Below are 12,878 nucleotides of genomic sequence, written 5' to 3'. Positions count from 1 at the left end.
ATGGTAGTCGAGGTATACCGAAGTATGTTTAAGTAGGTTCATGATGTGGATATGTTTTCTGAACAAAATGAAACGTTGCTTTACATTTCCAATAGGCATAATATATTTTTATTTGTTTTGTTAAAGAATAATATTTCAACTTAACCCGATTTCAGCATCCCCGGCTTTCATTGCTTTCCAGTCAGCTAAAATGTAGGCCAACAAAACTTGAAAACAGGTCCATTTCATTTGTGAGAATTTGAATTTATTAGAGGAAAGACATCAGAGTAAATAAAGTCTGACTAAAACATTTATGACTCTACTTTGTAGAAAAGCACCATTATTTTAGTTGCCAGTTGTATGAGATATTCCTGAAAATTTGACTTTTGTTACGATTTTAGTCGACATCAAAACACACTACACAGTGCTGTTAGTTAGGCAGTAAGACCCTGACACCCAAAACATAAATATCAGCATCAAGTTCTTATATGTAGGACTACCTGAATCAGCTGGAGATCATGCTAAATATTTGTTCTGACAAATGTTCCCGAACTCGAAGATCGCTTCCAAATTTTCCTGTGGAAGAACCAGAAGTGCTGCACTAGTTAAAGCAATGTCGGAGAATGCTACAGAAAACATGGACACCAAGATCAACCAGCAGACAAGAAGCCTAAACTGTTTTGAAAGCAAATTTATGATCAAGCAATTGAGGAAGTTCAAGTCTGCCACAGTATCATTTCTTGGTAAATAACCACAAGAACAAGTGAAATTTATGAATACCATAATAAATAGAAATGCAGATATATTTCTGGATATATGTAGTGTTTTATTTTTATTTTGCAGTCTTGATATAGTGTAGTATTGATGGTCAGAATGGATGGAGTTATTGTCATGGTATTTTCCACAATTTCATGTCCAAATTCAATAATGTTTATCCCTATTTTTCACTAATTGCGAGAGTGGAAGGTTGGCAGCTACGTGTATAGCGTACACGTACTTTAGTGCTAGCCAGCCACTGAATTAAAGAATTTAAAATATTAATGTCATAAACCCAAATGATTTATCATAAAAACTACATTATAAATTTAATACATGATACAGATATCCATAAAACTTGTAAAACAACCTCAATTCAGAATGAATCAAATTGTCAGTAATGCAAGCAAAGCAACAAAGTTCACATCTTTGAAGAATTCTGATTACCATGCATTTATATTAATAACTCGCTTAAAATTTGGAACATGTATTATGTGATTGTACTTGAATAAATTATAAAAATGCAACATTTAAACAAGCATTTGTGGAAAATCTCTGTTGTTTACAGTTGTACATATCAATAATAGATGTGCACAAAACTTCCATGACAACACAGTGACATTTGATACATCACAGCCTGTGTACCTTTATCAAACTGCTTATGTAACAATAGAATATCTTTATCATGCTACATACTTCACAACAAGTGTGCCTCTGTCAAGCCACCTACATCACAATAGGAATATCTTCAACATGCTTACATCACAGTAGGAGTACCTTATAAAGATACTTTCATCACAATAGGAGTATACAGTGAGACTTGTTGCTTACATCACTATAGGAGCACCTCTGTCAACTTGCTTACATCACCATAGGAGTACTTTTGTCAACCTGCTTACATCACCATAGGAGTACCTCTGTCAACCTTCTTACATACAATATGAGTACCTCTGTTGACCTTACATCACAATATGAGTACCTCTGTTGACCTTCGTACATCACAATAGGAGCACCTCTGTCAACCTGCTTACATCTTCATAGGAGTACCTTTGTCAACCTGTTTACATCACAATAGGAGTACCTCTGTCAACCTTCTTACATCACAATATGAGTACCTCTGTTTACCTTCGTACATCACCATAGGAGTACCTCTGTGAACCTGCTTACATCACCATAGGAGTACCTCTGTCAACCTGCTTACATCAAAATTGGAGTACCTCTGTCAGCCTGCTTGCATCGCAATAGGAGTACCTTTGTCAGGCTGCTTGCATCACAATAGAAATGTCTCTTTCAAGCAACTTTCATAACAATAGGAGTGCCTCAGTCAAGAATCATCTATATTGGTTCAGAAATGTTGTCAGGCTAGGTAACAATGATTTTATGAAAGTCACATTCCAGCAAATATCAGTGCCAGAATTAAAACTAATATATTGGTGTTAAAAGGATGTGTTTTGTATGTGTCTGTATTTGATGAATTAAGAATTAACGAGAAATTCCACCAACCAAGATAAACAATTACCACTGTCATTCTGTCTTATCAGTTTATAGAAAAGATGAAAATGGACATGAAAAGCTTCATAGAGACTATATATTCGGTAGACCAGCGGATATAAATCATTTGATGATTGTAAAGTGAAGTGTAAATTACTGATTTTTTTTATTATTGTCTATTTATAGTCTATTTATATTGAAAACTTGTCTAGGTTCCACTGCCTACAAATTCTCATTCAGTATAAGTTTTTCAACACAACATGAACTCGTATAATAAATATCCACTATTTACATTTAATTATTTAATTGCAAAAAAAAAACTTTGTTTATTTCTGTATTTCATAAGATTTATTCTGATATACAGTTTTCTCATAAGCAAGGAACAATTTGGATTCACTTGTATATTGTGCATATATTTTGTCATGTAATGCCTAATTGTTTTTTTCATCACCATGAATATGTAATACCAGGAAATATAGGTATTTATATGTCTGTTTGTAATGATTTTCATTTCTTGAACATAACTCCCAAACCATTCAAACTATTTCAGTCAAACTGTAAACATATAAAGCAACTTGCATAGAGGTACCTTTTGATGCTTAGAATTTTCTGCATTCAATATTTATGTTGACATGGAAACAAAGTAAAGTATAAGTAGTATATGAATTGAGAGTTCTGGGCCATGGGTTACCTTCAGTAAGAGTGTGTATGTAAGTTGGGTGGGCAGGGATTATGTCATCTTTTGATGACTCCTCTTGACAAAAACATTGTAATCTATCATACAGCATGCTTGACCTTTCAGAGGATTTTCAATCAGAAGTTTGAAATTATAAAGTCTCTTGAATATAAGCAGAAATATTCTAATGAATGAAACCATTTTTAATGATGAAAGGCTTGACAATGTATGATGAAAGGTTTGACAATTTATGATGAAAGGCTTGACAATGTATGACAAAAGGCTTGACAATGTATGATGAAAAGCTTGACAGTGTATGATGAAAGGCTTGACAATGTAAGTTAAGACAAATAACAAGTTCAGGTCTATTATTTCTCTCATGTTCTTTATAGTCTTTGATCAGGGAACGTGAAGAAAGTGTTTACTTTGGTTTGCACATGAGAATACCATTAACAAGGAATGAAGATTGTATATGATAACAGAGTCAGTGTTGCAAAACAATATTACCATTTGGGGTTTGCATTTTGAAAACTTGCCTCTATTATTATTTCTGTTCCTTTTATCTAGTTTCACCATGGACATGCCAGACAGCCAAAAGACTTTTAACTTTTGTTAGATTTGCCAACTCACTGCATGGGTCTCTTTTCCCACATTTATCAGTAAGTAGACCATACATTTTATTTCTTGTCATAATTGAAGTTATTGGAAAATTATCCCTTTATTTGTGTATTTATCATATAGCAGTCCATTTTGTTGTCATGAATATGTACCGGTATATAGATGTTACACCTTTAGCTTCATTAGCTGATTATACAAAAGTCTAAATGTTTGAAAAGGTTTTGGGGTGAAAGTAGGAACTCTATCTGGATAAAATGTCTGTAAATTTTCCTTATTCTTACTCTCCCCACCCCCATCCCCATCATAATTTAGAGGCTCATCAGTCAACTGTTATATGAATATGCCATTATTCAGTGAGCATTCTTTACTGAGGCATGTATTCACAGGAAAGCAAAAAAATGTTTGTCTGTTTCTTTTCAGCATAACCATAATGTAGATTAACTTAATAATTGAAAATTTAGATACAATACAGAAAAGTTAGTTGCAGTATAGAATGTCTCTTTTGGTCAAACTTCAGTCATGAATGACAGAATGAGTGATGCTGCAGGGTTATTTCTGATTGTGGCACACTAGTTTAGGAAAAATTTCACTAAAAATTAGCACATAATATTTCCAAGTCCTAATTTCATTTCTTCATTAAATCTGTACTATATATTTAGAAAATTACCTATTTCTAGTGAAATTCTCAAAAATTACCCACTTTTTGACAATTTCCCACATCTTGTCAATTTCACGAAGGTACCCACTTATTGTCAATCTCTCACCCCCCACCCCCCAATCTTTGGTTCTAGATAGATCTGATGCTTATGTCTTGCCTCTGCTGAAGCATGTGAGAAAATACAGGAATACATTTAGATTATGCCAACACAGGACAAAATTATCCACTCTTGTTGTGCTAGGAATCACTGTATATATACTTGCATATAAGCAGAATAATTTAGGAAATATAAATGCTGGGAAGAAACAGGGTCGGCTTATCTGCAGGCCAAGGTCTAAACTTGAAAGTTTCTAAGATTCTTTTCTTGACTGCCACAATGGCTGTAAATTTTGGGATACAAAAAAATAATTTGTTCCCTTGTCCTAAGATGTATTCCCAAGATGTATTTGCATGTGAGGAGAAAAAATACATTCTTGGTGAACACTTACTAAACTGTTATAAACAACTGTGGTTGCTTTTGTTATTATTTTGCATGTGCATATTTTCTGATTTCTCCTAGACAGAATTAAATAAAGGTAAATAAAGACTTAATAATTCATGGGCAGGTTTGAATTTACCTGGGAGATCAGGCTGTTCTATAATGTACAGTACTTACAGAGTGCAAATCATGCCTTGCATCACTTAATCCTTGTTTATTTCCAAACAGATGCAGATTTTGCTTTATTCATTTGTTTGACCAAATTGCATTCTTCCAGAAAACACTTCAGCTAGTTGGTAGTAGCTGTTTCATTTACGTTTATCCACACTCTTACAAGGTAATCTTTATGAAAAGGTACACACGTTCAATTGTGCAAGTCTCAGCCAGCGTAACTCTTATATGTTCATGAAAGAATGGCAATAATAAAGGCTAAGATTCTGAATATAGATCAACTAAGATCATCATCAGTCTATTTTCACTTTTGTGTTTTGGCTTAACAAAATCATAATTTTTCACACAGGGTAAAGCTGGATGTTTCGGTGGCCCCATTTTTATATAATTGGCAGATTTGTCTTTTGTTTTCCGACATCAATACAGGTCAGTTAATCATTAAAACCCTGAAACTGGCTTGTGTTAAGAAGGAATTTTGACCTCCAACTATACCAGTACTTTGATGTATAATTGCCTTTTATTCCTTAATATTAGCACAATTACCTTAGTTTTGTAAAATGATGTGTAAGGTCGCTTACTTCAAAGCAAACTACAACACAGATTTTATGGTATTAGCATAATTTTCAAAGCAATATTTATGAAACTTCATTATTGTATTTTGTATTTATCATTAAAGTTTAGTGCAGTGGTGCCTAGCACTCAGGGTTTGCGTTTAGGTCTTTTACTCCAACACTAATACTTACAGAGTCACATAAGTGGGAGTTCAGATGTGTCCTGTGCACCACCCCTTTTGGTTCAATCAAACACTAATACTCATAGAGTCACATAAGTGGGAGTTCAGATCTGTCCTGTGGACCACCCCTTTTGGTTCACTCTGATCTATATTTCAGGATCCAGTGATTTTGGCTTTTCTCACCATTTAGCTCATTTTCTCAGGTACTAGCTTGATATGTAATTGCATCATGAAAAGTACTACATCTGTCAGTGAATAGTGGGCCACTGTGACCCATATTTAATGGTTGAATGATTTGTTCACACATTTGACCAGAGCTCAGTTTCTCAACAATTGGTTTGTTTTAGGTAATTTTTTCAAGTACTACAATGAGTCTTATAAGTTGGTATTTATAAGTGGGTATTTAGATCTGTCATATAGAGTGATATTTAGGTGTGCCATATAGAGTATGACACCTTTAAGTGGATGCAGGTCACTGTCGACTATATATAATTGTCCATTGATTTTGTTTTTCCTTTATGTTCATCTCATTTTTAACTCTTTAACCCCTTAAGATTGTTGTCATTTTCGCCTGAAATGGCAGTCAGAAATGCATTTGGGGAGCTACTTCTGAATACATCCAAATTCATCTGCTTCCAAGAGATTTTCATTCAGCCTGATACCTAGTTGTATTACAAACATTGTGCTTATTGGATGCAATATTTTTGTATCCTGGCCTCTTTTTAATCCAAATCCCCAACTTATCCTCCTTTTTGCAAAGGTTCACCTGTCTGTGCAGTTCAGACCCGTCTGCCTTGGATCTCGGGTCAAAAGGTATAAAATCTGAACACATAGTCTGATTCCAACAAAGGACACATTTTTGGTATAAAAAAGTCAGTCTCAGAAAATACATTTTTCCTTCTGCATTTTGTAATGCAAGTAGAAAGTCCAGATTATTTGGTATTATTGTAGAACTACATCTGTCTACTTTTCTGTTATACCACCCGCTTGGGAGTATCTTAACTAATGTTAATGCTACAGAGCTCAGAAGTAGGTTACTACCTCCTGATGCATAATTGTGGTGCCAGGGGTTATTGAGTTAATTCACATAACTAAAAGGCTAAAAGTGAGCTTATGTATGGCCCTGTATCCGTCATGTTTTGTTTATCATAAACCCACTGTGTTTTCTGGGTTTTTTTTAACCTTTACATAACTGTTGTCAAAACTACTCCACAGCATTTGACCACATTTGACACAAAGCATTGTGGCATCAATGCTTTTCAAGATTTTATAAATGTTGTCAATACATCACCCATCATTACTAAAAGTTGAAAAATATTTTCTCAATAACTTCTCAAAAGAATTAGTCTAGATTAGGTAGAAGGCTTCATGTGTCATGGTATGAAAGCCTTTTTAAATTTAAACAAATGATTATCTGCCATCAAATACGGCTGCTGTTTTAAAAAATAGCAAAAACAGTTAAATGGAGTCACATAACCATCGTTGAAAACTTGGTCTCTGTGATATACTTTTTATGGTTCAGTAACTTATACTTTAGTTGAGTTCAGTTTCTTCAGGCAAGGGTTTGTGTTTATATAAGAGACTTCCTTTTAGAGTCACATCAGTTGGTATTTAGAAATGTCAGTCCATTGTTAACACATTAACCCCTAGCAACAAGTTTACATGGCAGGAGCTAGTAGCCTACTGTGGAGCTCTGTAGCATCAAGGTCATGTATGATACACTAAAGTGGGTGGTATTATAGAAAGGTAGACAGATGTAGCTCTACAATGATACCAGATAATCTGGAAGTTCTAGTTGCACTACAAAATACAAAAGGAAAAACCTCACTTTTTGGACCTGATTTTTTTTCCACCCAAAATTCACCCATGGTTGGAATCCGATTTTGTGTCCAGATTTTAGACTTTTTGGTCCCGGGTCTAAGGCAGACCAGTCTGAAGTGCAAACAAAACAGATGAACCTTTGCAAAAAGTAGGATAAGATGGACATTTGGAACAAAGAGTGGTCTCAATACGAACATAATGGGTCTGTTAAGCACCAAAAAAAAAGAACTTTTACTCTTCTGCTCATGTGCGAGTGAAATAGCCAACGAAAAATGATGTTTCTAACAAAACTAGGCATTAGGTTACTGGAAAATCATCTGGAAGTTGATGTATTAGGATGCATTCAGAAATAGCTTTCAAAATGGGTTTCCTACTCGAATTTCAGGTGAAAACAGCAGAAACCTCCAGGGGTTAATGTGTTAAAAGAAAAATAGGATATCAGAGAGTAAGTACCCCATGAATTTTTACTTGTTTAGGCTCTCTTAAACAGTAACAAGAAGAAAGTGAAGACAGCAAGCTTTGTAAAATTTACCAAATAATTTATTTCCAAGAAAAACAAGGTAAAACTGAAGAGAAAAAAGAACTTACGGTTTTAAGAATCAAGTCCAAAAATAATCAAATAATAATCCAAAAATTAAAAAACATGAAGTCCTAGTAATAAAATATTCTGATGATTCTAAGTTTGAGTCACGACAAAATCCAAAATGGAAGGTGATGACTTATGCCATAGTCATTATAGTACTGAAGTGTCAACAGTTCTTTGTTGAACCACAGAAAATAATATTCTGGTGTTTGAATTCTGTAAATTTCAATAACTATCTTTGTCTAAGAATTAATTCTGAGCATAAGTATTTCCAGGAAAAATAATCTCTTAGAATCCAAATAATTTGAAGAAAACAATAAAATTAAACTCCATCTGGTCACAACTGAAAAAAAACACCTTGACATCTAAGTGTATATAACCCCAGCTGAAATTTTTTCTCTCAACATCGTTATTAAGTCTGGCTACTGTGCAAACCAGAATTTCCAAATAACAATGTAGAAGCTATTTACATGTCTAAAGACACATACACCCAGTACAGCCTTGATTTCACTCTATAAATCCTACACTAAGAAAGAATTTTAAAAAATATATAAATGTTGTTTACTTAAAATCATGAATTGAGGACAAGAACTAGGTCAACATTAGATACAAAGTTCTAATATTAGGTTTTTGAAAAACTGAACTGAATTTCTGGAAAATATCAAATCCAGTAGATAAAATTACATTACAATCGCATGTAATAGAATAATTTTTAAAAAAATTAACAGAGAATAAATCAAATCAAATATAAATTAAATCAAATATGCATAACAGAATAAAAAGAAATTTTCAGTATTAATGGTTTGCGGTCTGGCCAAACTGATACTGTATTGCATTTTCTTAATAATAAATTTTTCATTTTACAGCTCAGCAATGAAGATATGATTACAAAGTTTTCAAATATGACAAATTGGTAAGTTTGTCTCTGTATTACTGTAACTCTTTGACATGGAATATTTTGTTTACTAGGTCCAAACCCATTTAATTTCACTTATAATTATGTAGAATTGTTTTTAATATTTATACATATTTAAAGAAATAAACTATTTTGTTTTCATGTACCTAAGGCTTGATTTTTTTTGTGTTATAGATACATATTTACAAATTATATTTAGTCTGACAGTCTTCATTTTTTATACTGAAAATAATGTTATAAGCAGCTTTCTATTCAGTTTCATTTATTTTTCAGGATATTTGACCTGTTCATGTTAACTTTTTAGCTCTGTTTGACCATGAATTTATGTGATGGTTCATTTTTAACTCTGTTTGACCATGAATTTATGTGATGGTTCACTGTCCATCAGCAGACTATTATTATTGTCATATTGACATGAGGTTTTCATCAAAGGCTTTTTATGTTAACCTAACATCCAGTAAGACTACCATGGCAGCCAGTTTGGCAATCATGCTATTGCAAGTCCACTTGAATGGATGGTCATATTGACATGTCAGTTTTACTTAAAGACTTCTTATGATGCCAAGTTTGTTCTCGGTGAAAATGGTGTCAGTTTGACATCCAATATGGCCACCATGGTGGACATCTTAAAAATGTTGCTATCATTACTTCTGAATGGATGGTCTTATTGGCATAAGGTTTTCACGGAAACCTTCTTCTGATATTTAGTTTGTGCTAAATGAAAATCTTGGACAAATAGTAATGGCTACCATCATGGCCACGTTGAAACTCTTCTTCTTGCTATTCCACCTGCGCAAATAGTCATATTGAAATAGGGTTTTGACTACAAGATTTTTGTGATGCCTATTTTGTCACCAATGAAAATGGTGCCACTCCGACATCCAATATGACCACCATGATGGCCATCTTGAAAATCTCATTATCATTACATCTCCTGAACAGATGTTCATATCAACATTGGGTAGACTTCTTATTATGTCTAAATGTTCCTAACTGAAAACAGTGCCAGCATAGAAGTTGTCTTAGAATGTTTTCATGTGATTACTAATTTCCAAAACTTGTATTTGGAAAGTTCCCCTTTATTCACATAAAGGGGTGAATAGCCCCATCAATTCTTCAGTTTATTAATAGATCTTGTATGATGTAAATTTTATTATTGCTACACCCTTTTAAAGGATAGTAGCATTGACATGGGGTTTTCACACTTCATATTATGTCAGGCTGATCCTAAACAGAAATGCTGCTGATAAGACAGAATATGGTTGCCATGGCTTCTATCCTGAAAATCTTATTGCTTCACCTTTTTAATAGATGGTTTCATTGACATGGGGTTTTCACTGAAAGACTTCCGATTCATTGCCATGATTGCCAATCTTGAAAATATTGTTATCACTTCATTTCTAGAATAGATAGTCATAGTGATATGTGCTTTATGACAGTTAATACAAATGGTGTACACCAGATCCTCTGACACTATGGTCACCATGATAGACATCTTTAAATTCTGTTTGGAGCTACATGTTCTAAACAGATAGTCCTATCAGCATTGGGGTTCAGTGAAAGACTTGTCTGATCAATGGTAGCCATCTTGAAAATCTTATCACTACTCCTTCTCACATTGGAGTTTTTCACTGAAACATTTCACAGTGTACTCATTTGGTCATAATCCTAAACGAGGCCACTGTGACCTTTCAGAATTTGCAAAATCTCAGAATGGCTTCTTCTCCTTAATGGATCACCATACCAGTATTTTAAAAGGAAAATAACCAAAATCCCCCCCCCCTTTTTTTTTTGTTCCAGTATGTTGTTCTTCATATTTTAAAATAATGCTGATCTTACTTCCAAAACTGCTGCCATCCTGAAAATCTTTATATGGCTATTTCTCTGGAACAGATGTTCATTCACTAATATGTAACTGGTGCAGAATGAAAATTGTGCTCAACATGGCACTATAGTGACATCTAATTATCACTACTCTTTATGAAAATTGTGCTCAACATGGCACTATAGTAGCATCTAATTATCACTATTTATGAAAATTGTGCTCAACATGGCACTATAGTGGCATCTAATTATCACTACTCTTTATGAAAATTGTGCTCAACATGGCACTATAGTGGCATCTAGTTATCACTACTCTTTATGAAAATTGCTCAACATGGCACTATAGTGGCATCTAATTATCACTACTCTTTATGAAAATTGCTCAACATGGCACTATAGTGACATCTAATTATCACTACTCTTTATGAAAATTGTGCTCAACATGGCACTATAGTGGCATCTAATTATCACTACTCTTTATGAAAATTGCTCAACATGGCACTATAGTGGCATCTAATTATCACTACTCTTTATGAAAATTGCTCAACATGGCACTATAGTGGCATCTAATTATCACTACTCTTTATGAAAATTGTGCTCAACATGGTACTATAGTGGCATCTAATTATCACTACTCTTTTTGCTTGATTAATGACATTGACATCGGGTTTTCACTAAAACATTTCTTGCAATATTTAATTGATTCTTTATGAAAATTGACCACTATATGGAAAGAGTTTGTAAAACCAGACCTAATCGACACTGTGCTCAGGTCCAAGGTCATTACTTGCAATTTTCTTCATTAAGCATATAAACAAATTGATTTGTACATATACATGTGAATTTTGACCTGACTTTGAATTTAGTTACATTAAAATGAAGAATTTGACAATCAAGTGAACGTGTTTACTCAGACATGTAAGAAAATATTTTTTTTCCTCCAAATTTGGTATGTTGGAGTTTTTCAAGAATATTAACGATGGTTCTGTATTCAGCCACTTGAGGTATAAAAGGGACAGAGAAATGGAATTTTCTTGGATCCATAGAAATTGGCCAGTAGAGCATAACTCCTTTTAAGGGACTCTTGTTTTATACAGGAAGACAAGTCCACTGAGGGCCTTTGCTTGGCACCCTCATACAACAAAGTTTGCATATGCAGTACGTGATGACTCCATCCATTTGCACATGAAAGGAAATGAGCTCATACCCACCTTGAAGCATAAGTTGCAGAAAAATGTAGCATATCTGGCTTGGCAGTAAGTTTTGAACTAAATTGATTTTTACAGAAGTATTTTTTGAACTGTATAGATATTGTAGTTGAATTGTAAAGCTGTGAAACACATCTTCTCACCTTTCTTTGCATTGTTACCTATCCACATCTCACATGCACATATTGATTCTTTTTCTTGTCTTTAATGCACTTGTAAACAAGAGCTATTTCATACCTAGCCATGGGAAATCCCATGCATTTTTATTACAAATCCCCCTCCCTCTTTCCAAATTGTGACTTAAGGGTAATTTAAAACCTAATTCATGATTTTGGTAATAAAAAAAATTATTACACAATGTTGTGGTTATTTTGGTGTTTTTACCCCAACCCTAACCTCTGGGACTTAAGAGAAAGAGCTAAAAAAAATTTTTACTAATTACAGATGGCTACCACATGGGCAGTCTATGTACTTATTTTGCTGAATTTGTACCCAGTGATTTAGAAGTTATAAATATTAATGGATGGATAGAGATATCCAGTGTGACCTCTCTAAAACATGGTGGTTGGGATCCATAGAACCCAGCTGTGTTATAAACCTGTGTTATCACCAACCAAGTCTGTTAGTTGTAGAAAATTATGCATTTACCTGCAATATGGCAAAGGGAGGGGGGGTAATAAATCTGGTGCAAAAATATGTGCTTATGATTAAATGAAGATAAACTAGTCTGAAGGACTGCTCTGGTGGCCTAGTGGTTAGAGTGTCTGCCTCGGATGCGGGAGGTTGTGGATTTGATCCACGCCCAAGTCTTACCAAAGACTTACAAAAATGGTACTGACAGCTGCCTCGCTTAGCACTCAGCATTAAGAGGTTAGTGTTAGGACTGGTCAGCCTAGTGTCAGAATAATGTGACTGGGTGGAACATCATGCTACATGTCTCTTGCATGATGCCCCAGTGCTAGACAT

The 12,878-nt window shown here is 34.1% G+C and overlaps 1 protein-coding gene across 1 annotated transcript in view; it reads left to right on the top strand.

The window, feature by feature from the left end:
- LOC149779403 (aladin-like) overlaps positions 1 to 12,878 on the top strand; it is a 121,120-nt gene that overhangs the window by 50,838 nt on the left and 57,404 nt on the right. The window contains exons 5-7 of the mRNA XM_089940068.1: positions 3,470 to 3,561; positions 8,831 to 8,877; positions 11,802 to 11,960. Coding sequence (XP_089796194.1) covers positions 3,470 to 3,561; positions 8,831 to 8,877; positions 11,802 to 11,960 — 298 coding nt within the window. The remainder of the gene's footprint in view (positions 1 to 3,469; positions 3,562 to 8,830; positions 8,878 to 11,801; positions 11,961 to 12,878) is intronic.

This window comes from Sinohyriopsis cumingii, chromosome 17 (assembly GCF_028554795.1).
Source record: "Sinohyriopsis cumingii isolate HCF-2022 chromosome 17, ASM2855479v2, whole genome shotgun sequence".
Taxonomy (NCBI): Eukaryota; Metazoa; Mollusca; class Bivalvia; order Unionida; family Unionidae; genus Sinohyriopsis; species Sinohyriopsis cumingii.
The sequence above is the reverse complement of the archived record's forward strand: the minus strand, read 5'-3'. Positions and strand labels throughout refer to the sequence as shown.